The sequence below is a fragment of the Solanum dulcamara genome, chromosome 4 (genome assembly GCF_947179165.1).
Source record: "Solanum dulcamara chromosome 4, daSolDulc1.2, whole genome shotgun sequence".
NCBI classification, from domain to species: domain Eukaryota; kingdom Viridiplantae; phylum Streptophyta; class Magnoliopsida; order Solanales; family Solanaceae; genus Solanum; species Solanum dulcamara.
This window is the reverse complement of record NC_077240.1, coordinates 79,983,452-80,010,957: the sequence shown is the minus strand read 5'-3', so window position 1 is coordinate 80,010,957 and position 27,506 is coordinate 79,983,452. Positions and strand designations below refer to the sequence as shown.

Genomic DNA, 27,506 nt, shown 5'->3' with positions numbered 1-27,506 from the left:
AAAGATATTAAAGAGTATCTCATGATTTAATGTGTAAGTATAAGAATAATGTGTTATCTGTATATACAATATAATTTTTCGATAAAGAGAGTTCGTCTGACCAAGTCAAAGGTGGAGAAGGAAGCTAGACACTCGGATACATGTTAGATTAATGGTGTAATTGGAAATTTTGTTAAGGATATTTAAGGGTGCTTTCAAGATTTAGGGTTGAATTCATTGGTGACCCCTTAAAGTTGACATCAATTTTTACTTAGACACCTCAACTAATCTTTGTTCATTTTAGACACCTCATATCAGGCCCCACTGTGTCATTTTGACACTTTTTGCTTACATGGCTGAGTGTCATACACTCGCTGATCACGCGTAAAAGGCTTATTTAGCCAATTTTTAGTTATTTTTTTTTGTTCTTCTTCCCCATTTTTCAGTAACCATTTTTTCAAAAGCTTAAATTTCAACCATGGTGAATGAAGATAGTTACAACAAATTTATGGAAGACGATGAAAAACGTTTTAGAAATTTAGGAATAGACCTATTTCAAGATTTAAGTATTGAAAAGATTTGATAATTTTAATTTTAGATAAAATGTGATTTAGTAGAATAGAGGGAGGGAGAGAGAAAAAGAGTGGCGGTGGTGGTGGATCTCCATTTTTTCTGGTGAACATGATGGTAATGATATTTTCAAGATCTGAAGAAATAAAGAAAATGATGATTGAAAAATATATTTAACTCACAAATAATTTTTAAGTAAAGAATTTAAAAAATAAAAGAATAAACCAAAAAAAAAAGAGCAGCCGTCGGAATTGTTTGATTTTACTTTGGGATTTTTCTACAAAATGGGTTATTTTAGAGAAGACAATCAGCAGGGGAGGGTGGGGGGTGCTTCTACAATTTGTTGTTTTTTTCTAGTTTGGTCAAATCTCTTTTTTGAAAATTACTTGGGCAAAAATTCTAAGTGTCATGGATTCATTGACCATTTTTTAATTTTTAGTTAAAATTCATTATTTAATAATTATTTTGGATACAAATTACAAATATCGTCATTTAATTCGTTGCTTTACACGTGATTCGCGAGTGTAACACACATATTATACATTTTGGCTGATTGTGCAAAAAGTGTCAAAATGACATAGAAGGGCCTGTCATGTAGTGTCTAAAATGAACAAAGTCTAGTTGAAGTGTCTAAGTGAAAATTGGCGCCTACTTTAAGGGGTCACCGATGAATTCAGCCCAAGATTTAGTGTGTGTGTGTATATGTATATGCACCCGTTGTCTGGAGCCCACATTAGAACTCCGATTAAGAGCCCGTTTGGATTGGATTAAAAAAGGTAGCTTTTAAGTCAAATAAAAAATCAAACTTAGATGACTTTTAAGTCAAAAAATAAAAAGTAGGGGAGACTTACTTTTGGTTTTTAACTTATTTTAAGTTATTTTATTTTTGTCAAATACTTTCAGAAGTCAAAAACTGACTTAAAAGTAGATTTGATCAATTTTTAAGCCAATCCAAATGGGCTCTAAGTGGGTGTTTGGATTGACTTATATTTAGTCACTTTTGGCTTTTAAGCACTTTTTTAGTTTTGAAATTGTTTGGGTAACATTAAGCTTTTAAGCACTTTTTAAAAGCTGAAAAAGTAAAAAAAAAAAAAAAAAAAAGGTCAAAAGTTGCAGGTTCCTAACTTATGATTTTTGATTTTTAACTTATAAGTCACTTAAAAAAAAGTCAATTCAAACACCCCCAAATATAAGTAACATTTGATCTATATACAAAATAATTTTTCGATGAAGGGTGTTTCACGGATCACCCTTCAATCAGGAGAAGAGCTAGATTTTTTATTTATTTATTTTTTTAACCCCCCATTTTGAAGGATTTATAGTGTTTCCACACTTCCCCTCCAGTGTGACTCGAACCCAGGACCTAACGGGGAGAAGAGCTAGATGCTTCATGACTCGTGGTGATTTTAGAATTTTTATCAAAGATATTTAAGGGTACTTTCAAGATTTAATATATATAAATATATATAGTAATATATGACTTATATATACATAATATATTTTTTCAACGAAGGACGCTCCTCTAATGAGTGATGATCCTTTAGCTAAGGGCAGAGGTACATGTCCGAACAAATGAATTCAATCGAATTCAGTAATTTCTGTTCAACAAGTGTATTTATATTGAGATTTTACTAAATATGTATAAATATTAGATTTTAAACCCAATTATTATCATATTTTGATATTATCATTCTAAAATCCAGAACTTTTAAAGTTATATATTGTGCTAGAATTTCAAACTTATAAAATTCAAATTTCCAATCCACATTTGCTTTTTATCTCTTCTGAGAGTAAGAAAAAAATATTTTTTCCAGCTTGACATGACAAAAGTCCCAATTTGTGAATAGATGATTAGATTGGATCATGATATTCTTCTTATGTGATAGAAGATTTTTTTAAAATATTAGTTATTTATTTGATGTTTTATTTTATAATTAAATGAACATGTGATCCTTACTAATTTTGGATCTATTCATGATCTTGAATTAGGAGAATGTTTTTTTTCCTGATAAATGAGATTAGTAGGTAAAAGAAATATGACAAATCACCAGATATAACTTGTAAAATATATGGATAATTTAGTTATATTACTTTTAAAAAGGATAGAAATTAATTACAAAATTTGTCATTAATATATATGGCTATATAGCTCATAACTAACATAATTCTTTTACAATTCATCTCTAATATATTATGAAATAGAATTAGCAACAAATATTTTATATTTGGTGATAAGAAATTATTTGTTCTTAATTAATATTATATTTTAAATGTATTGATGGTAAAAGTGATCTATTTATTGCAACTAAAAACCAACACGTGTTGTGAGAAAATAATTAATTTTTATCCATGATGTTCATTTAATTAAATTGGTTGTGATCATGGGTCACCTTATTTATTCATCATTCAATGCTAAATTTAATTAGCTCAACCTAGAAATCTTATTATGTCCCATTATTTTCTCTAGCTAGTAAAATTTGGAATTATCTAACAGAATAATGTACCTTTCAATTAGACTTTCTCCAATTATTTGTATCTCCAAAATTATATTTGGAGTTTTTTTCTTGATTTCTCACTCAGGATCGTATATTCATATTAGAGTTCGACTAAATTCAAATTTATGTGTTGCATGACTCATTTTTGGGAGCAACACTCCGAGCAAGATTTTTTATCCTCATGGCTCGAACGATAGACCTTTGACTAAGAGTAGAGGGATACCAACCAATCCACCAATCCATGTTGGTTATTTCGTCAGAGCTATCCCTTCACATATGAATCTTTATATATTTAACGAATTATTGACCATTATGTTATTTTTATCATTCATGTATTACGTTGAGTTTGTATTCTTACTTCTATATACGAGGGTAATAACCTTCTAAAAGTAGTGTAAATATACATTACATAAAGGGATCAAAAGCACATAATTTAGTTAATCGAAGATATAATTAGTCATATATTAACGGACCAAAATTAAAATTTACTAATATTTGAGATACATAAAAATGTGTACCCTAAAAAATGAGATCAACGTTGACATGCCTATTTCGATACTCACATTAGATTTACAAATAATCAAATTCACAACGCGTAAGTCACATTAAAGAGGAAACTTACTCAAAAGTATTTACAAGATTTCACTTCACATCATATTTGATGTTTAAGATTCTAGCTATACTTATTAATATCCACATCACGTCGATTGTTCTTGATTAAGAAACTCGATCATGATTTTCGTGATAATTAATAAAACTCAATAGTGATTTTCACAATAATTATTAATATCCACATCACTTACATCTAATTAATTATTGTGATTTTTTTGACACAATTTTAAAATATGTAAATAAAAATTGTATGTCTAAATTTACAATCAAACTTAACAAATTTTGACTCATAAAATTCAAAATATGTCACATAATTAGTACATAGATTATATACGAACCCTAACATAAGGGTAATGTACGTATACCTAATATCTAGGGCAAAAGTCTGCATCATAATTAATGGAATTTTAACTTCCAACTGCTCAAAATGCATTAAATTATCATAATAGTTAATGTTTTTTTTTGTAACCACACATCTTTCACAAATAAAAATGGAACTTTTTATCTAGGGTTGAATTATATTTAAATATTCTTATTTTAATCAAACGATACTTACATTTTTGTCAGTTGGTTCAAAAGATTATTTTTATCCATCTAGTCGTAACAATTTATAATCGTTGTTAGTGTTTATGTGTATAATAATAACATATTTAGTGTAATATAAGATTTGAAAAAAATAAAGTGTACGAAATTTTTACTCTTTTGTGAAGATTGAAAAATTATATTCGAAAATCTCAACTCAAGTACAATACTCTCTCCGTTTCTTTTTACTTATCAAATTTTGACTTGACACACCTATTAAGAAAATAATGATTAGTGTAGTAAGTTTACCATTTTATCCCTATTAATTGATAGAGTTTTAAACATATTTACTCACTACATTTTTCAAAGACATTAACTCGATGTTAATAAATTGATGGTATAATAGGAAGAAAAAATTGTCCTTTCTCGATTTGTGAAAAATGACAAGTAATAGCCTGTTTGGATTGACTTATTTTTAAGCAGCTTAAAAGTTGAAAACTGCTTATAAGTTTAAAAAAAAAGTAGGTGCAGGACGATTTTTTTTTGACTTATAAGCTATTTTCAACTTATAAACTGCTTAAAATAAGTTCATCCAAATAAATCCAACTATTCATTGAGGCTTATTTTAAGCACAAAATGATTTTAAGTTGGCCAGTCAAACACTCAAAAAAAGCTGAAAACAGCTTATAAGTCAATCCAAATGGCCTCTAAGAAGGAAAATCAGATTAGAAAATATTTGACAAGTAAATAGGAACGGATGGAGTATATAATAAGTGTATAATCAAGGGAAACTTACAGAATTCCCACAAGTTTAGTAGCTAATTACTTGGATACACTCTAGTTTGCAATATTACGAATCTTACCAGATTTTGATGTGTCCAGATACATGTATCTCGGAATACATGGAGTCAAAATTAGGTGTAATTTATTCTAAAATACTATATCCAGGTAGATTTACATGTATCTGAAATACATAGACAAATCTCGCTCGCGTCCCTCCCATTTCGATCGTCACTCTTCTATGTATCTCATATCTCAAATACACGCGAATCACATGTATCTAGTGTGACTCGTATGTATATGTGATACATGACTATGTCGCTCGCCTTTCTCCCATTTCACTCGCCACTCTCCTATGTATCTGGTATCCCAAATACATGTGAATCACACTAGATACATATAGATGCATTTATCTAGTGTGATTCGTATGTATCTGAAATACATGACTATCTCGCTCGCTTCCCTCCCCATCTCGATCGCCTCTCTTCCTATTTTAGTGTATTTAGTAGCAAAAATACATGTAGTAGCTAGCTAGATGTTTCTTTCTTAATTTATAATAGAAAATTCTTAATTAATAATAAAATATATAATTATTTAAAAATAAAAATAAATAAATGTATATAATATGAATGTATATCTTTATTAGGTAGTTTCTCCTCTAATCAATGTACATATATCTTAAAAGAAACAGCTAGGAGCCTAGGACAATCATATGAATGGGAGGAACAACTATGTCCAACTGTCAAAAACATTTAATAAAAGCCCACACTGTTCAATCCAACAAACTCAAAGCTGTTCTTTTAAGTTCCATTTAAAGTATACATAACATTACTATTGTACCATTAAAAGTAGTCTGGAAGTAACAAATACTTTTTTCAGATCTTTAATTTAATTAAAGATTTTGAATTTGAATTATGAATATGAAATAATCTTTGATAGAGAATGTTTTACTTTAAAAATAAAATTTATCAATGTAAATTTGAATTAATCAAACCTCATAACAGATACTGAATATCGAGTGAGAAATCAAGAAAAACATTACTGAAAAAACAAATTAAAAAAAGACAATTCGATACACTAATCTTCTGATGTGCGCAATGGTCTGAAAAAGAACTAGATCACAAGAGTTTATCGTATATAATTTTACTCTATATTTATGTGAAAAAAATATTTTCATATCTCGAATTCATGACTTTTTAATCACGTGATAATAATTTTATTAGTTATTATTATTATTATTATTATAATATTATTTTCTATAACACAGTAAGTTTACCTTGAGATTCTAGTAAGCTTGGGTTTTACTAGTTGTACTCACTTCTACAATGGACATTTGGCAAATATTAATTCACACCTATTTAATGTATGCAAAAGTCTGTGTTAGTACGAGTCTAATAAATTATATTAAAAAAATAATTGTATGTGTTTTTTGTTTCAATTTATGTGACACATTTTTTTTAAATTAATTTTAAAAAATGACATTTTTGTTATTTGATTTATCTTTAATAATGTTATCAACACTTTGCCCATATTGAATTTCACTTAATTTGACATTTTTTTATTGACGTAGAATCAAACTATCAACAGAAAAACATATGTAAACCCCTTAAAGCTTAGACACGAAAATGCTAAAAATACCCTCAATATAAATATGCATATCAACAAAGAGGTTCTTGTTTCTAGCTTTTTTATTAGTATTAATATATTAAATCAAGTAATTTACTCTTAGCTATTGAAATAGAAATAAAAACAAAATTAAATTTTTGAGCTTATGATTTTTTAAGATTCTAGAAAATGAAGCAAAGTTCCGATTAAATGATATAAACATGTGTTAACGACACATATCTTGCATTTATATTAATCTTGTTTAAATATTAAATGTGAGCAAGTTTTTATCAAGACATCGTGATGTGAGGGTCAAAGAGTATAATATATTGAAAAAGATGTGTTAATAAGTTATTAATTTCTCATCAAGTTTAACTTTTATTAATATTATTAAATCGAACAAAACAACAATTAATAAATATTTTGAATCAATCTTTGCCATGATTAGGAAAATATAATTTTGTTATTTTTATTTTATCATTTAAAACATTTTTTTTTTTTTAAAAAAGGAGGAAAATGATATTTGCTTTAACTAACATTTCAATTTTCCGTTTAGTATAATTAAACAATCTCCGTCCTAAATTCTTCGACGTGTAAAAGCCGCCGTTAACGTCCTCTCATCGCCGCCGGTAAAATGGCCGGAAAATCCTCCGCCGATCTCCATTATCACCACATTCGTCTCGTTCTCAAATACGCCGTCATTTCAAGGCTCGTTCTAATCTCCTTAATAGTTCTATGGCGATCACTTCTCAGCCCTTACGATACCTCCGCTTCGATAAACCCTAGTTGCCTCTCCAACACCACCTCCATTATCAGTTTGTTTTCTGGTTCAAATTCTTACTCTAAATCCTACTCGCCGCCGGTTCTCCTCCCGCGATTGGCATCGGCGATCGAGAATAGCATTGTTTGGGATAGTGTGTACTTTGTACGAATCGCCCAGTGTGGATATGAATATGAACAGACCTATGCCTTTTTGCCTCTGCTTCCGATTTGCATCTCTTTGCTTTCACGAACCGGTAATTCTCTTTTTTTTTTCCAATCATTTTATGGATTAATAATACTAGCATATTATAAGCATGCTTCTGTATTTTCCTTTTAGTTGTTCTTGAGGTGCGTTACTCAAGCTGAGGTTCTTTCGGAAATAACCTCTCTACCTCGTCGAGGTAGGGGTAAGTTCTGTACATCTTTCTGCACTAGCTCAAATTTAGGAGCTTGTGAAATTGCTGTTGGACCTAAATTTTAGGCATTGTTCCAAAAGGCAATTTGCTTTTGTTATCACATTGAAGCATAAAAAAAATGTGTACTTTATGGTTATTTTTATGAATGCGAAAATTTTAAATGCTTTATAAGCTAATTGCATCAAATGTTTATTGAAAAAGAATGTTTATTTCCTATTTAGGCAATTCGTTAATTTCAACTTTCCACCTGACATATTTAAAACCACAAAATTAAAGGATGTTTTAGTATATTCTACATATTTTTAGTTTAAGACCACAAAATTCAAAAGTCTTCTTTACTTTCTTAAACTCGGTGCCAAGTCAGAACTACACATACAAATTGAAATGGAAGGAGTACTATTTTAGAAGCACCACTTTAAAGAGTACTTCTTGAAAGCAGCCCCGCTCCCAAACAAGTGCTAAGAGAGATTGTGTAGGCTACGGGATTGTCATTTCATAGTATAGATATTGATAAACATATGGTGTCACTATTCTTCTACACATAAAGGCTCTAATAGAGACTATGGAAGCAACATGATTGGCATTTTACTGTATTGATATAGATAAAATGTGAAATCATTGATCTGTTACGTGTCATGCTTTAAAAATTGTATCTTGCTCATTAAGAATGATGCTCATTGTGCAGTTATTTTTCATTTTTACATTTTTGTGGAAAAGTTAGCATCTTAATTATCACTTTCTAGATTGGAGAAAGTTATGGAATGTTTGTTTTTGCAGTGTTTGCCCCATTGATACCCTTTATTGGACAGAGAGCTGTTCTAGGCTTATCTGGTTATGTGCTTAATAACTTTGCATTCGTTTTGGCTGCTTTTTATCTTTACAGGTAATGTCCAATTTTGTTTTACAGTAGTAAGTATTACTTCTTTATGAAAATATGTTCCTTTTTCTGGCCACTGGAGAAATTTCTAGGTTTAATTTAAGTATTCAATGCCACAACATCTCAAGAACTGGATAGCAAGGACTCTTAAATTTTTCACTTTAGTATGTGAAAGTTGATAAGTTTGGATTGATACAAAACATTTAACTATTGTGCTGTACATATAATTTTGACGGTGGAATCAGTTTATGACTTTGAAGAGATATTGTTGACCATTGATGCAGGAAAATGAAAGATCTCCCAAAACTTTTATTTAAGACCCTTATTGATATCACAGTTAGTTGTATCTCGCTATCATTGATTTGAACCTATGCTTTGGAATATCTTCAAAAGTATAATATCAATTTAGTTTACAACAACAACAACATACCCAGTTTAGTCCCACAAGTGGGGTCTGGGGAGGGTAGGATGTACGCAGACCTTGCCCTTACCTTTGTGGGGTAGGTAGACTGTTTCCAATAGACCCTTGGCTCAAAAGAGAAGTTATCGAACTACGGATGCAAGAAAATACAACAATAACTATCAAGATATAAGGCAAATGAAGCAATAACAACAAACATTAGTACATATCGGAGAATAAGAAACTACACGACTACTAAATACTACTACTAAAAAGGAGGAATGGAGATAAGGCTAGTCCCCTGCCTCTCCCACATAAAGAACGACAACGCTCGGGTACCTGCTAACCTTCTATCCTAACATTCGACCTCCATACCTTCTTATCTAGGCTCCTGCCCTCAGTAAGCTGAAGTTGTGCCATGTCCTATCTAATCACCTCCCCCATTTCTTATTCGGCCTACCTCTTGCTCTCCTAACCCCTGCTATATCCAACCTCTCGCACCTTCTCATTGGCGCATCCGCGCACCTTCTCACATGCCCGAACCATCTCAACCTCTCTTCCGTCATCTTGTCCGTCACGGGGGATATTTCCACCTTGCCCTATAAATTATCAATTTAGTTTACAGTTATATGAATTATTTAACGTCTGCAATAGTTCAAATGCTATGAATTTTCATGTGCCTGGTTAAATCTCTGTATAATTGACCTTTTAATTTTGATGTGTGAACATCACATCATGAAAGGATTTTTTTGGGCAATCTGAGGAGAAGTGATAGATGGTTTGCAGTGGGCAAACCCATAAATGTCTTGCAATTGAAGCAGCAATCATAGAGAAAGTTATCAAACTTCAAAGCTATAAGCTCATGAATGATGTATCTGGATGTCAATTTTGGGACTTCAGACGTCCTTTGCAATATGGCAAGAACTATTTTTATCTGTACATGGCTTCACCCTGATCATCTGTTTCATTGTTCTTGATTTTCTATTTGGATTATTTGGTGTAGCGCTATCATATAACAATTTTTTAGAAGATTTGACTGAAGTGATTGATGTCTCTAACTTAAATGTTCATGCAAGTTAGTTTGAAATTTATAGGGTAGTTTATATGAGATTTTGTTCGTGGAGAACATCATGGCATTATTTTGATCTCAGTAAACTCAAATATGAGATTTGGAAGTTGTGCAAGTATTTTACTGCAAGCTTTTGAGATGATTTGAAGGCCAGGTGTGTTAAGGAAGATATGATGTATACGTATTTATTGAGCTATCTCATAGCCTTTGATGGTTTCTCTTATATTCTTCAATTGAACTTTGACGGCCAGCATAAAATTATCTAACTATGATGAATTAGCTGAATATTGGACTTGAATAGAATGATATTGATACAGAAGATTCATCTAGCCGACTTTAGGATTGAGTCATTGTTGATTGATTGATTGAGAGAATGAGAGTGATATTGAGGTTTATCACTACACCATTACATGGAAAATATTATATTGGTAACTTACAAGTTTTAACACGGGTTCAAGCCTTGGAAACAACCTCTGACAGAAATGTAAGGTAAGGCTGCGTACAATAGACCCTTGTGGTCAGGCCCTTCCCCGGACTCCGCGTATAGCGGGAGCTTTAGTGCACCGGGCTGCCCTTTTTTTAACTTATAAGTTTTAAATCCTTAATGTTTACTTACCTTTTCAAGATTTTTTTTTTGAATCTTTGTTGTGCCTTTTTGGGGTCTATAGAACCCAATTCCCACTTCTGGGGCAAATTAGATTTCATGGTCACTACCTTCTGGACTAACATTTAGACATTATATCATTATCAAAAGGAGCGCGTTGGATACATTGTCTAGAAGTTGCATAAAAATAGGGGAACCTCATGCTTCTTTTGTGGTTTCTAGTATATAAATTGTCAGATCTTTTTGATCGAATTAACTTTGTGGTTTATCATCTTAATGGCTGTCTGTTAGCTCAACTTTAGTAGCCTTTTTGCTGAAATCCAGCACAGTGCTACCCATACTGGTCCTTCATGTCAGCTTCTTTGGTTTGAGGAGAATTAGCTTACCGTATCAAGAGTCTTGTTCTGGAGAGTCATTCTCCTTGTTTGCACAAACTACACTATTGATACTTACATATTCATAATGATATGTTATATTGATTCTTATATAAAATACACTAGATTCACATTGTCCTTGCACTTTTATGAATTTATTTCCTTTTCTTAATCTGCTTATCATTCTTTCTGCTATTGGTTCACAGACTCTCAACTATTATCTTGAAGAATTCAGAGGTGGCATTGAGAGCTACAATATTGTTTTGCCTTAATCCCGCCTCCATATTCTACTCATCAATGTATTTTCTTCTGCCTTGCCTTGCATTCACCTCATATTATGATGACTTGCATATGAGTATGTTCTATGCTGTCTGTTCTCAGATATACTGAGAGTATGTATGCTTTGTGTTCCATTGGAGGAATCTATTATCTCATGAAGGGTTCAAATAACATTGCAATACTTTGGCTTGCTCTCTCTGGATTTGCAAGGTCGAACGGAGTGCTTAGTGCTGGCTATATTTGTTTCCAGACAATGCATAGGTCCTATAAAGCAGCTTTTGTTAGAAAAAATGCTGGTGTAAGTTTTGTTCTGTTGCTGTTCTTCCTTTGATTGATGCAACTTTTTTTTCTGGATCATTGCTTAGTACAGTATGATTGTTCTTAAATTGAATCTCACTATATGAACAAGTGGCAGAGGCTCATACTAAATTGAGCTGCTCTGTTTACTGAGTTTGCGAAAGCTGTAGTTGGCACACTACTTCCCAAGGGGCTTCAGGGAGTTCTATTTAACCAGGCATACCATGAGTGGTAATAAAATATACTCATGGATGATGGCTCAAGTGGGACTGGGTTGGATCATCCATGAAATAAAACCAGATGAGCCTGTCAGGCTTTTCAACCATGTCTTTAAAGCAGTTACGGTTATTACTCTACCTCAAGAAGGTCAACTTTGAGACCAAGAGGCTTTTAATGTGAGGTATAAAAAAAAAGTCAGAGGAGAGAGACTTCAAATTTTCTCTTTTTGTTGGGCAAAGGACAAAAAGGAAATTAATTCCTTATTTGTACATGCTTTTGCATCACAATGAAAAGTTGATGTATAAAAGGTCAACTTTCCTCCATTTCCACCCACTTTTTTCTCTCTTTTATCTCCCTCAAATATTTTTAAAACTCAAAAGCCTTACTACTCCTATCTCTCTGCTTTTCATAAATCAGTTTTCTTCTTTTTGTTTGAACTGTCTTATCACCAATACACTTGTTATATCCCATCTTTGTAAACTTAATGGTGGTTGAGCAAAGTTGTTTTGGAGTCTCATGCTCCTTAGAGAATGCTCTCCTTGCTATATTATGTTACACTATTTGACTCAGCATGGGTGTTTAAGTTGTTAGTTTGACTGTTTTAGCATTTTATATTTCATAGTTACAAGAGCATAAATTGTTGAATTCTGTGAGAGTTGTATAAACTAATTTGTTAAAAAGAATCTCTCAACTTTTTGGGATGTTCCAATATAGATCAAAGACATAGATTGGGGCTAAGGGAGTACATTAGGTCTCAGTGGCTTGCGTTATGTTTACTTCATAGTTTTCATGACTGTGAACTATCATTTGTTTGAGCATCAATTGTTCATCTCGGAATTCTACAAATATATCATATAGCTTTAGAGAAAGTGATGTTTTGGTTGTTTGAGATTACTCAGACTAAATCTTCCACATGTTGCCAGGTGACCTTACTAGTTCTTCTTTCTGGGGCTTTGCGTAGCTTATTTATCATTTTCCCATTTATTGCTTTTCAAACCTACGGGTACTACAATATGTGTGTGGGAGGCACTTCGGATGAAATGAGGCCTTGGTGCAAGGCAAGACTTCCTTTACTCTACAACTATATTCAAAGTCGTTATTGGTATGTTGGTACCTTTTCTATCTTTTTAAACTCTCACTTGCCGCTTCAACATTAAATTTGATCTGGTAGATAATACATTACAGTTTATCTTATTGTGCTGAAACTTAGGGTGTACGATTGTTTTTTTGAAATATTAATACCAGAACAATTTTTAGTTTCTTGTACTTCTAGAAAATCATAATACCCTAGAATAATAAAATTGCATCCAAGGGTGTGACGTAGTGGTTGAGAACCATGAGGTCTCAGGTTCAAATCCTAGCAGAAACAAAAAACTAGGTGATTCTTCCCTGTCCTAGAATTAGTCAAAATGTGCGAAAGTTGGCCTGGACACCACGTTTTTAAAAAAAGAAATAATTCCCTAGAATAACTACTCAAGGTTTAGACCCATCCTTGCCCCTATATTCTCTATTAATGATTAAAATGACGAAGGCTCTAATTTTAAAAACTACCTTGATCTTTCCCTCACATTCCAATCTCCCACTTTTAGCCATTTACATCATATTCTTTAATAACCTTTTTTCTTAATTTTTTGTGCAGAAGTTCTTAAGGTATAGTTGAATTTTAACTTTTTGCAATCTATTTGATATGAGATGCCACTTGGGGTGGGGCTCTGGTGGTCCCCTACGACCTCGATGAATATTTATCTAGGAGGGGAAATTTCTCATGGGTGATTGGTCAGGCCAAGTGACTACCAGTTACCCTGCGTAGCTGTGTTCAATTTCTTTGGTGAGGAAAGGTGATGCCAGATCGTAGTGACAGGAAATAAGTTCATGTAAATGCTCATTGCTGCTTTAACTGATTTGTGATACCCAAGATAGTAATGAATTCATTGATGGATATCATTCTCATGCATTATTTTAGCTTTGACACCAAAAAAAGGAAAGGAAAAAAAAAAGAAAAGAGATTAAGTATAAAAAGTAAAAAGTAAAATGCCAGTATCCTCATCTCAAATCAATGTTGATTGCCGCCAAGAGCAGAGGCTGACTTTGCTGTTTCTTCTATCTCAGGGGAGTGGGTTTCTTGAAGTATTTTCAAGTAAAACAAATTCCAAACTTTGTTCTTGCATCTCCAATATTATCTCTTGCACTTTGCACAATCATACATTATGTGAAGCTATGGCCTGAGGTTTTTGTTTCACTTGGTTTTCGGGAATCCTCTCCAAATAAAGAAAGTGCTGCTTCATCCATTCCTTTGGGGAGAAGTGCAGGCTCCAAGAATGTTGGCTTTCCATCGGAAAACAGATCTGACGCTGGGCAAGGTATAGCTTGATACATAAATCATTCCCAAAGATTTATAGTTTTATCATGTACTGCTTAATTTTGCTAGTCGGTATAACAAAGATGGTACTCTGCTTATGATTGAACATTTTATATGTCGTGCGGTTATGCATTGAATTTGGATACACTTGCCCACACTTATAGTTTTCCTTGTCCTGCATTTCCTTTCAATGTTTGCATCCGATTTAAACTTCTAATCCTTGCTCTGATGATCTCCTTGTTCATGTTGCTGCACTTTGTAATGAGATGTACATTGTTATCTGTGAATTAATATGATTTTATCTCTTTCCAATTATATGTTTCATCACATTCTTATAGGGACTCAATTTCAAAATTTTGTAATGTGAAGACAATGCTCATTGTTTACTTCACTTGTGATAGGTGGCTCTCTTAGACGGCGAAAACCAGCTGTGAGGGAAGAGAACTATGTGGTACAGCCATCAGAAGATGAAGCATCAGAGAGTCCAGGAGTCAAACCAATTATTATTGTTCCCTTCATTCTACACCTTGTGTTCATGGCTGCAATGGCTTTTTTTGTCATGCACGTACAGGTTGGATGACCTCTTTTCCTTTTCTAAAGTGACGTGATTACTAGGATTGTATTTACCTAGCTTTTGGTATAATGGTGGGATAATTGGACTGAATCCTTTCCCTTTAGTATTTTCAATTTTCCCAACCCTTTTCCTTTTACGAATTTTCACTTATAATACTAAATGTATGTTGAGCTAACTTAAATATACAACCAATCTTCCCTTTTAACCCCTTTTTACCTCAGGAGTAATTGCAACAAGGAATTTTGCCTCCATATCCTACTTTTCCCCTTTCCAGCTATTTTAAGTCCTTTGCTCAGTCGAAGATTAGATTTGCGAGTAATAAATAGTTTTTTCTGTTTTTCTTTTTTTTCTTGTGGAGAAAATGGTGAGAAAATCTTTGCCACACTCTAATTACGTTACGCAAAATCTTTAATTATATGAAATTAGAAGATGTTGTGCGGGAATGAAAGAAGGAAAAGTTCTTGTAAACTAAACACAGACTTTAACTTCTTCTGGGGAGTCTTGAGTTCTTCAGCTGATGAATTTCTTTCATGTTCTCGTAACGGACATAGTTTATACTTTCGTGCTCACATTGTCCTCTGGCACAAAATGATTATCTCCCTTCTCCACTTTTTCCTTTTGTGCATCAACTCTGATTGAAAGTTTTTAGTTTCATCCCAAGTTAGGAAGTCAGTTAACCTAGATTAACACGCTGGGCAAAACTGTATCTGACTCTCTTCCAATCACTTTGACAGGTTTCAACACGATTCTTATCTGCCAGCCCTCCTCTCTACTGGTTTGGGTCGTATGTCATGGCATCTCCTTGTCTTAGCAAGAGATGGGGATACATTATTTGGACATATTGTGTAGCTTACATCTTGCTCGGCAGTTTGCTCTTCTCTAATTTCTACCCCTTTACCTGAGACGCGTGGTAACTTAAAGTGAACTTACTTTTTGTCTGATTCACCATAATCTGCTCCTTTTTTGAAGTATCATATCCGATGGCTACCTCGCAGCAGCAGCAGCAGCTTTTCCAGTTTTGAGGATGAAAGTAGAGTAGAGATGTGGATACTGGTTGAGCAGTTTGCTTTCTTCGCATTCAAACCTTGAAAAATCTCTACTTTGACATAATGTTCTGATTTTACATGAACTAGAATGATTCAATAGACTCTTAACATGAATGTTGCAAAACCAATTTTGCTTTGCATACATAACAGTTTGTAACTATAAAGTTGTTTCCGCGTGCCCTATAGGTCATATGTTTTAGCTGTGAAATTAGTCAGTGATGCTTGTGTCAGGGTAGACGGTCTGTATCACATTCCTTTGAATATGGCACTTCATGGACCCTCCTTTGTGAAAGTGGGATACTTGTACACTGAATTATATACCATTCCTCAAGGGATCTGAATTTCCCTTGTTATTGGATGAAATGGAATTTTTCTTTCATTTACTCTATCAGGATTTCCGTGTAACTTATAAGTCACGAGTTAAAATCATGAAATTAACAACATATGCTTTTGTTAGCATAGATTGTTTGCATTACATCTTTTTGTAGTGTGACTTTTCTTCCCCCGGCTTGAACGCGGGATGCTTTGGGCTATATGGGCTATATGTTCGTATAAATTTATGGTTATAATGATTTTTTTTACTTTAAAACTACACATTCACCAATTGTGCATTTTAGTGTCATAAATGCTATCGAATAAGTATTCACAGTTCGACGATTTTTTCTGATTTAGTTAAAACTTTTGGAAGAAAATTAAAAGGAAAATTCATTTTTACAAAAACTATTAAAAAAAATCCGAATAATATAAAAAAATTAATGGAATGATAACTAAATAAATATAAATAAGTGTAAATTTGATGTTATCCTTTTAACTTTTACGAGGAAAAAAAAAATACTCTCTAATCAAACTATAATTATCACTCCAACACAATCTTTATATATTTTTATAAATAACATGATACCTATTATTAATGAGAGGCGATAAATATCTTGAAATTAATTGAGGTCCGAGGTCCTCAAAATGACACCATATTATAAAAATAAAAATATAATGGAACCAATAGAATCATAAACCCTCTTCCTTCAACCCCAGCGCCCCGCCCCCTCCGCCCCGCAAACCAACAAAACCCAAAGTCCTTTACTCTTTACTCATCCATCATTCAGGCTTCAATTCTCAAACAAGATTCCTCTATCAGCTCATTTCGCAATCCGAAAACTGCAGAGTACATTTCTAGCGATTCTCTTGAGGTTTATTCATCTCTTTTTTTATTTTTTGGGTAAAAATGTGTTTTTTTTCCTGCGTTTTGGTGCAAAAAAAGACATGGGGTTTTGATATTTAAGGTTTTCTTTGGGGGGTTATGGGTGGTTTATTGTTATACATTTTAAAGATTCAGTTTTGGTTCTTGTGCTATTGTTAAATCTGTTGTTTCCTTTCTGTGTGAAATGGTTTGGTAGTTTGATTTTGGAAAATGAAGGTAAAAGTGAAAGTTTGGATGTGGTAGATTTTGTTCCTTTATTTTTTGAGGAAAGTGGAAAGTTCAGTTCAAGTGAATCTCTTGAGTTTTTGCATCTCCTTCTTAGTAAGAATGTGACATGGGTTTTTGATATTTAAGGTATCTTTGGTTATGGGTGGTTTGTTGTTGTCAATATTTTTCTTCCTCTTTTATATTTGTAAAGTCAAGATTCAATTTTCCCCCTTTGTTCTTGTGCTATTTAGCTTTGACTTATCGAGGACATGACCTAAGATAAGAGAGTATGGAGGTTGCGGATTAGGGTAGAATATTAGTAGGTAGTTGAGCTTTGACTTGCTTTTTGGTGGGATTAGGCTTGGTGGGAGTCTGGAAGCACCTTGTCTGGCGTACTATTAGCCTATACATGTAGTTTCTTGCTTTTGATATCTATTACCATTTGTTGTCTACTGTGTTTCAGTTTTGCATTATTTCATTTTTTCCCCCTGAATGCTCTATACTGCTTTCCTTATAAATTGACATGCATGAATACTTTGATTTGCTGCACTTGAGTCGAGGGTCTTTTGGAAACAACCTCTCTACCTCCACAAGGTAGGAGTAAGGTTTGCTTATACTCTACCCTCCCCAGACTCCATTTGTGGGATTACGCTGGGTATGTTGTTGATGATTATGTTGTTATCTTGTGCTATTCCAAAATATGCTGTTTCCTTTCTGTGTGAAATGGTTTGGGGGTTTGGTATGGAAAATCAAAGTTTTAATGTTGTGGATTTTGTTTCATTTAGGTTTGAGGAAAGTGGGAAGTTCAGTTTCTGATATTACAATCTGTTTGATGAGGATTAGTTGATGGATGCCACAGACTATCTTAATATCCCCATCTGTTCATGAAGAGTTGTTTCCTATGTTAACTTTGGGGAAAAAGAAAACAAACAACAAAAAAGGAACTATGTATGCATACTAGATTTTTAGCATGTTTGGCAGCCAAGCTTCTGGGAAGCCAAAAGTGCTTTTTTTTTGAAGTGCTAATTTTAGAGAGTTGAGATGTTTGACCAAGCTTTTAGGGAAAAATTAAGTGTTTGTGACTAGCAGTAGAAGCTGAAAAAAATGTTTTTTCCCCGGAAGTACTTTTGGAACCTTGGTCAAGCACAAATTGTTGCTCTAATATTGACAAAAGTGCTTTTCAAATTAATTTCCCAAACACAAACTGTTAATCTTCTAAAGTACTTGGCCATACATGCTATAACACTGGCATTAGGGTGTTTGCATTTTTAAATGTTTGTTTTGAGTTTTATGTCTGTTTAGGAGCATCTTCTGTAGTTAAGGTTTTTATAGCAGTTGTAGTAGAAAATCAGAGTTCATAGATGCAGCTGTTAGTGAACCACAGCAATGCAAGTTGATCAGGAACTGAGCTGTACAAAAGGCATTTTCGTATTTGAAGAAACAAGATTGTGAAGATTGGTGGAGAATTGGTGCTCACATTATTTGTATTTCAGCTTGAACTTAGGTCTTTGATTTGTCAAATTATATATACAAGTTATCAGAGGTGTTATAGCGATCTCAATACAACAACAACAACATACCCAATGTTAATCCCACAAGTGGGTCTAGGGAGGGTAGAATGTATGCCGACCTTACCCTTGCCTAACACTTTATGGGATAGAGAGACTATTTACAATAGACCCTTGACTCAAAATGAATGTAATCTAAGCATGATAGAAAGAAAAAATCTGGTAGCAAAATAGCAAGATAAACAGAACAAATGAAACAACATGTAATAGTGAAAATTAGAAGAATAAGATGCTACGCGTATACTAACTAATACTACAACGCTCTGCTACAAATTACCCTTCTACTCTTATCCTCCATCTCCAAATCTTCCTATGGTGCATCTGCGTTCCTCCTCTTCACATACCTGAAACCATTTTAGCCTCGCTTCCTCATCTTATCTTTCACAGAGGCCACTCCAACCTTTTCCTCTTGTTCCAAATCTTATCTCTCCTATTATGTTCACACATCTATCTGACATCCCCATCTTCGCTACCTTCATCTCTTGAACATGTGTGTTTTTGATTGACGAACACTCTTCCCTATACAACAAAGTAGGTCTAACCACCACCCAATAGAACTTTCCTTTAAGCCTTCGCGACACATTCTTATCGCACAATAGCCCAGGGTGCGCCTCCATTTCAACCACTCTGCTCCAATACGATGTGACACATTATTGTCAATCTCCCCATTTCCTTGGTTTATGGATCCAAGATACTCGAAACTTCTTCTCTTGGGTAAAACTTGTATATCGATATTCACTTCCACCTCTGCTTAATGTGTCATGTCACTAAACTTGCACTCCAAGTACTCGGATTTAGTCCTGCTTAACCTGAAACCTTTAGATTCTAGGGTTTGTCTCCAAACTTTCAGTCTATCATTAACTCCACCATGTGTCTCGTCGATCAATACTATGCCATCTGCGAATAACATATACCACGACACCTCCTTTTGAATATGCTACGTCAATTCGTCTATCACTAAGACAATTAGGAGCAGACGAAGGGCTGATTCCTAGTGTAACCCCATCATGACTGGAAAGTGTTTGGAGTCACATCCACTGTTCTTACTCGGGTCTTGGCTCAATCGTACATGTCCTTAATGGACTTGATGTAAGCTATAGGAACACCTCTAACCTCCAAACATCTCCATAGATTCTGCCTTGGAACTTATCATATGCCTTTTTGAGGTTATTGGGCACCATGTGTAAATCTCTCTTCTTATCCTTATACTGCTCCAACAATCTCCTCACAAGATGAATAACTTTTGTAGTTGATTGTCCCGACATGAATCCAAATTAGTTCTCAAAGATAAACACACCCCTCCTTATCCTCATCTTGAACACCCTCTCCCAAATTTTCATAGTGTGAGTTGTTGCAATTTTGAATATCACCCTTGTTTTTTTACAACAGAATCATTGTACTCCATCTCTGCTCCTCTGGTATTCCAGCCATCTTAAAAATGACATTAAATAGCCCAGTTAGCTATTCCAAACCTACTTCGCCTGCGTTCTTCCAAATTCCATCGGGATCTTATCTGGCCCGGTTGCTCTTCCCCTCCTCATACTCCGAATTGCCTCCTTAACCTCCACATACTTTGTGCACCTACAATACCCAAAATCCCTACGACTCTCGGACTGCTCCAACTCCCCCAACACAATATCCCTGTCTCCCTCCTGGCCTCTGCATTCAAGATCTTATGTATGTACGTCTGCGATAATGTGTGCCTCTTCTACCTATATTTCTCCATTTCCGTCCTTGATGCATTTCACTTGGTCCATGAATTAGTGGTCTGTTTCATGTTTCTTATTCTCCTGACTCTGCCTATATTGTGGCAATTATGTGGTCTAGGTAAAGCTTATGGAAAATTCGTTAAGGCCAAAAGTGTACTGGATGATCATGACCTGCCTCATATTCATTTTAAGTTGTTTTTCTTAAAGATTTACGTTATTTGCGTTATTCGCTATTTGTTTTCCCATATCGCTTTGAACTTCTTAGCCTTATCTGACCTCTTTTTATGCTTCTTTTGAGCAGAGGGTCTCTCGGAAACAGCCGTCCTACCTTGGTAGGAGTAAGGTCTGCGTACACTTTACCCTCTCCAGACCCCACGTTGTGGGATTTCACTGGGTTGTTGTTGTTGTTGTTTCTTAAAGATTTACGAGCTACGGAATTGTAAAGAGCTCCTTATGTTGTAAAAGGATAAAGAGCTCTTATATGTTGTAATATCTATCTGCTACAAGGGAAAAATGCTTTTCCTTTGGACATGTAGTAATAGCACAAGTAGTAGTTATACTGTAGCTTTTACTTGCTTAATTTGGTGGTATTGGGTGGAGTTTCAAATAGCTGCCTATGTTTTGTGTCTGTGAGCTCTTGAACTAATCAATGTTGATTTAGCTGTCTAATGGTTTAATTAGTTACTGTCAGAATTGGATTCAATATTAGATAGGTAACTTAGATTTTAGTGTTTTTTTTTGAGAATCTTTCGTTCGTTTTCAATTGGCTATGATTCACATTGGATTGATTTTGTGATGCAGGTGTTAATATTCCGAATGCTGGGTGTTCTTAAAAGTAAACATGAGCACAAAACTTGAGCAGGCATCTAGTCGCATTCAGACAGCTGCTTCATCTGCAACACCATTGAGTGGCCCAAAGATCTCTATGTTCGCCAATAAAACTGGATTTGTGATACCAAAAAACAAGTTAGCAGGTTCATTGGTTCCGGTATTTCGAGTAGGAAAAAAAGGAGCTAGTGATTCTGTAAATGAAGATAGCACTAAACAGGTGCAAAGAAAAACCAAATGGGGCACTGATCTCACACAGGATGCTACTGTCAGAAAAGCAAGAGCCTTGGCATATCAGGTGCTTCAGAATGCTTTGAAATATATACATACCTATTTACATTTTCTCTTCTTTTTTAATTTGTGTTGAAATTGAGAAATATATTGAAAGTAATGCTTTATAAAAAGAATATGTATTTTCAGAAAGAAATGACCTTTATATTCTTCATCAGAAGAATACAATCTGACATTAGGTCCAAACTCAACATCGTAGGGACGTGTTGAGATTACACAGTTGTTTTGTGCTCCTAATGTTAAACCTATGCATGAGTTTCTCATATAGATGCAGAGAATCATAACAGGGCATGCCTTTCTCTAAGAAATCCACAACATGGACAAGGGCACTCCAAAGCAGTCATTAAAGTTCAGTTTTACCATGTTAGGTTATGCGTAACTGCACATTTACATGCGTATATATGCAATATGTATACATATTATGTTACATTGATCAAACAGCTGAAAATAAAGTATATTGCTCGTACTCTTCAAAAATGCTGACGGGTGCGTGTCGGATCCTTCAAAAGTAGTGCAGCATTTTAAGGGAGTTCGAGCAACATAGAAATGAACTGTAATTACATTCACAAGAAAAAATGTTTTTTCAGGCATTTATGGCCTCAATTATATTGATGGAGTATGGCTTGGTGGCAATCAATAATTTCCCTTTGTCCATTGGGTCCTAAAAGACAGTGTAACTCTGTGTGAATGGCTTTTATTAATTTCCTACTCCAGGTGCCACTAAGTGATATTGCTGCCTTAATTTTGGGCAGAGTCGTGTGGATCAAATAACACAACTACTGAGTTCTAGGAGTTTGGAGGGAGAAGGCAGCAAAGACTCATTATCATCCTCTCCTGCTAAAGATCACGAGTCTTCAGATCATCAACTTAATGATGAGGTAAAATAACTCGGTAAGATTTTTTAGTTGCAAATTTTGCATGGGTCAGCTTCTAAAGTGGACGAATTCTGTGGATGTAGAGTGTGAGATCACTGGAACTTGAAAGACGGGAAGCCATTGGTATGTTGTGATTGATCCCTTGAGTCACTGACTTTTACTTTTCCATATACAAGCGCACCATACAACTTATTTTTGTTTTTATTCATATCCAGGGGAGATTCTAAAACTTAATCCCAGTTATAAGCCACCTCCTGGTTATAAGCCTGTACCAAAGGAGGCAAAAATTCCAGTACCTGTAAGTTTAACCAAGTTTTCTGGCACTTTGTGCTCTCTCTTTTTTTTTTCTTGGTCCAATAGTTCCCCTGTTGGGTTCTGTGAGTTGAATCTTAAATTTTTAGAATTCTTATCAACTGGAACAAGATTAAGGATCATCTGTATTGGATTGGATTACATTTCTCCTCGGCTTAAAATTACTACTCTATTAACTACAGTTGCATTCTTATAAGACTTGAATATGCGTTAACCTTCATCAAAAGACTTGAATATGCGTTAATATTAATGAGAATGATGGCCTGGCCTTGCAAAACAAGTTAGACAAACTATGGATTAATGGGAGACTTATGGAGGAAATTGTTATTAGTTGTCCTTCTCCTCCCACGGTCCCACCAATCCTTGCTTCCACAACAAAAAGGAGCACGTTTAGATATGAAATGGCAGATGTGCACTTATTCATTGACATGTCTTTTATTATATACTGATTCTGACTGTCACGAGTTAGGTGTTTCTTAGTTTATGTTTTAAGGGTTTTGATGATTCGATTTAGTTATAAGCCATGTTTTACTGTTTAAGAGGGAAATTTAGCCCAAGTTAGTACATGGTATTCACCTGGCTAAGCATCTCATGTGCTTGTGTATTTCAAACTGTAGTCTGTAACCTGTATCCAGATTGCATAGAACGTTTGTGATATATTCCTAAAATGCTACCTATAAATGATTTCATTATTTGATTTATATTTAAAATGACCCCTGGGAGTTCTTCAATGTAAATCATGCCGGATATGGAAACTGTCTCACCTCTTATTTGGCATTATTATTGGTACAATTCTTTGTGCTTTTTAAGGTCAAGCTATATGACACAAACTTAAAACTGTGGAACGAATAGTAATTAAGAGCCATGACATTATTTTATTACCGACTTTGTTGTCCTTTTATAAGGTCAATCTGTATGATACAAGCACAAAAATCTGAAAGCATATTAAATAATAATCAAGAGACATGACATTATTCCATCTATTACTGACACGGAGTAAGACTATCCGTATTATCACCAAAGGGGAAGTGATAGCTCCTGATGAGGCATCTCGATTTGTTGTCACTGCAGATCAAAGAACATCCCGGGTACAATTTTGTTGGTTTGATTTTTGGTCCTGCTCATAAGCAACTGGAAAAGGTAATTATTTCTAGCATCCAAGACCTTGAAGTTCTACTTATTTTAGTAGATTGCATAGTAAAAAGAGTCCTTGGTCAACATTGAGCGTTTCTGATTTACTGAAAACCAGGAAACTGGAGCTCAAGTAAAGGTTTATGGTATTAAAGCAGATACCGGAGAGAAGGTAATGCCCTTAATTCAATCCGTCATCTATATTTATATTTAATCCATCATCTAATTGTACAATTGCTGATGATACAATACTCTGGTTATAGCTTGCACTCTTGTATTTTTCAAGCCTGTTTTGAATGCTTTTCTCGAGCTGATTGGAAACAATCTCTCTACCTTTCCCTTAGGTAGGGGTAAGATCTGCGTATACCCACCCTCCCCAGACACATTTATGGGATCACACTGGGTATGTTGTTGTAGACTAGGCTGGAGACACCTATAAACTGGAGTTATGCAATCTATGTCCTACTTGCTCCTAGTATTGTATCATCATGTCTGGATTGTCAAGTCTCCTGTACGAGCTGCAACGACATAAACCTATTGCTCACCTTGATTTCTTGAAAATTGACGTGTGTTTTAATCTGTCCCCAGGTAGAAGTTACTTCTGGTGAAAATGACTCAGGTGCTTATGAGGAAATGCATGTCCAAGTATCAGCTGAGACATATGAAAAGGTTGATGCTGCAGTTGCTCTAATTGAACTTCTGGTTACCCCAGCTTCAGTAAGTACATAATAGTATGGTGTTAAACTCTGTGTTATTGTAAATACCGGTGTGGCAATTCAGTCTCTTTTTTTCCGTGTAAAAACTTTTTTTGTTTTTATCTTTGTGTCATAAAGTTGAGTGTTCCATTTGGTTCTCAGGTGACTTCAGCGGTTACAACCACAAAATCGCCAGGTGATGGAGAAACTATTTCCATTGAAGCAACATCTGGCCCGACAACCCGTCCTGTGGTAAATCATGGGATGGCTCAACCAGGTGTTGGGATACAACCTGCTCAACTTCAAGGTCATTTCCAGCCATACCAAGGGCAATGGTTTCCTGGACCGACATCTCAGAATCCAGTACCTCCATTTCCAGGACCCACTAACTCAGGGATTTCTTCAGCATCCTTGGTCAGCAACCCTCACCAAGTATCTCTATCACCTACCAACCTGTCAAATACATCCGCACCCTTTGGTCCACCACAGGGTATGCAAGATGGTTTTGGTTCAGTTCCTCGAAACCCTTTTGTTCACTCTGGCCCACAGGCACCACTAATGCAGCAGCCATACATGCCTTCAGCTCATTTTGGACAAATTGGTGGACTTAGACATCCTATACCAGCTTTAGGATCTACACCACCTCAATCCAATATGACTCCGCCTCAATTTTCTCAGGGTCAACTGAGTCCAACAGGTTTTCCGCAAGTTGTCAGACCAGTTATGTCTTCATTGCCTCAGTCTGTCCCTCCTACAGCATATCCAGACCGACCATTGACGCCAGCTGGGAACTCCCCTGGATGGTCACAGTCACCATGGAACAACCAGACAGGTCAAGGTCCAAGCAACATGATTGCCATGGCTCCCCCCACAGTTTCCCCTCAAGGAAGTCATCATCTTGCTTCACGCCCATTGGGTGTCTCTGCAGCTTCGCATATAGATGTTTTCCGGGGCCATAATTTAGCACCCCAGTCATCTGGACCAGCTCCATCAGCACATATGCCGCCTCCATTGCGTCTATCTTCAGGATCTTCCCCTGCACATTTCTTGACCCACTCTGTGTCTGGTGGACAACCAATCAATCTCTCACATAATCCAGTTCCTGGAAGTTCTCTTAACATTAATTCTACGAGACCTACTTCCTTTGTAACTCCAAAGCCACTGCAGTCCAGTAGCGATTTTACATTCCAGCCTCACCATCCACAGAATTCAGCCTCTCCAGCGGCTTCCAGGCTAATTAGTCAATTTGGATCTCAGGATCTTTCACCTTCAAACCAAATGATGCGCCCTCATGTACGACCAGCAATAGACAATCTAAATCCCCCACCTGTCATTCAAGGATTCCAAAGACCCCAATTAAGCAATCAGATTTGTCAGCCAGGTCCATCACTTGACTTTGCTCGAGGACCTGCTGGCCCTCTCCCTCAATTTAGGCGTCCGACATTTTCAAATCAGGGTATAGCTTCACCTACTGGCCCTCAAATGCAACCTATGAACTTTAGGCCAGCTCCGAATCATGTAGGTTCTTTCCCTCCTAGAGTAAACTCCATGCCTCTTCAGCAAAATAATCCAAATGCCATGCTTCGTCCACAGAATTTTGAGGCTCACAACGTCTTCTTTCGTCATGGTAGGCCCGCCTCTAGCTCCTCTGGAGCACATCAAATATATGACCCCTTCTCGCCCTCATCTGTCCCTCGACATCCTCACCCTGGTGGTAATCCAGCAATGGCAGAAAAACAAGAGAGTGATCCTGAATACGAAGACTTGATGGCCTCTGTTGGAGTTAAATGATTCAAACTACAAACCTTCGTGTTGAATCCTCCGCCACCCACATAATTTTATGCTGTCAATGCATTGGTGATAATGCTTAATATACAATTTTTCTTACTGGGGGTCATATAGATGGTAACCAACCCTTTCAATTGTCCTTGTAATGCAGAAAATGCTTTCTGATATATTTTACAGGAAAAGCAATGTATTTAGGATATGCATATCCTTGCTTGGTGCCTACTTGTTGAAGGAATTTGGGGTGGGTAGGGAATGGTGCACTAGCACAGTAAGTACTAATACATTGATTGATATAGAGATTCCTCAATTTATGGGCATTTTAGGCTTTAGATAATCTTTTTCTCATATTGCTAATACATGTTCATATCTCGTATAAGTTATACTAGAATTAGTAATACAACGTGTGAATTGTTCAAGCATCTTTTCACTTTGATAAAAACTGATAATGAGTTTACAAAGGCTTCAAGTAATGCAGAAGAAGCTAGTCGACAATCTTTTGGTTTTTGGTTTTTCCTTTCTGATACCCGCAGTGAAGCTCGACTAATTCGGATTTGCACCGTGTATGGCCTCGCAGTGAAGCTCGACTAATTCGGATTTGCACCGTGTATGGCCTCGATATGCATTGAATCTCGACTAATCTAGATTCGCACCGTGTAGGACCCCATTTGGGGTAACCGCTCCTTATCAAGAATCTTTTCATATTCAGGGCTCGAATTTGAGACCTTTGATTGAGGGAGGAACAACACATCCACTGCACCACATCTTTAGGTGGTAGTCAACAATCTTCACTATGCTGGATTTCTCGTGAGAATCTCTTTTGTACTTTTTTTTTAATAATCAAGAAATTTCCGATTGCTTGTGAGTGCACGAATTCCACGAACAATGGACCAGTCTTTTTACTCCTCCACTAAAATACCAACTTTTTTGTTCGCGGTGGAATTCAAACACATGACATGTGCCTAAACCACAAACTGAGGCTCTGGTAGCCAAGATTATCTTTTGCACTTCCAACTACCACAATCCCTTCAACCTAGACTAAAGTCTCATGTGGAAAAAGCATGTTCA

General features: G+C 35.2%; 2 protein-coding genes across 2 annotated transcripts; both read left to right on the top strand.

Annotated features, from left to right (window-relative positions):
* Positions 1-7,095: 7,095 nt before the first annotated feature.
* On the top strand, positions 7,096-16,218 carry LOC129887816 (uncharacterized). Its single transcript, XM_055963046.1, has 8 exons — positions 7,096-7,579; positions 8,519-8,624; positions 11,272-11,364; positions 11,447-11,642; positions 12,784-12,962; positions 13,970-14,220; positions 14,621-14,790; positions 15,528-16,218. The coding sequence occupies exons 1-8, from the start codon at positions 7,198-7,200 to the stop codon at positions 15,693-15,695; spliced, it is 1,545 nt and encodes a 514-aa protein (XP_055819021.1). The 5' UTR covers positions 7,096-7,197; the 3' UTR covers positions 15,696-16,218.
* A 625-nt stretch (positions 16,219-16,843) lies between these two features.
* On the top strand, positions 16,844-26,860 carry LOC129887815 (uncharacterized). Its single transcript, XM_055963045.1, has 9 exons — positions 16,844-17,026; positions 21,323-21,647; positions 22,393-22,518; positions 22,599-22,638; positions 22,731-22,813; positions 23,899-23,967; positions 24,077-24,130; positions 24,547-24,675; positions 24,816-26,860. The coding sequence occupies exons 2-9, from the start codon at positions 21,363-21,365 to the stop codon at positions 26,442-26,444; spliced, it is 2,415 nt and encodes an 804-aa protein (XP_055819020.1). The 5' UTR covers positions 16,844-17,026; positions 21,323-21,362; the 3' UTR covers positions 26,445-26,860.
* The last annotated feature ends 646 nt before the right edge of the window (positions 26,861-27,506 follow it).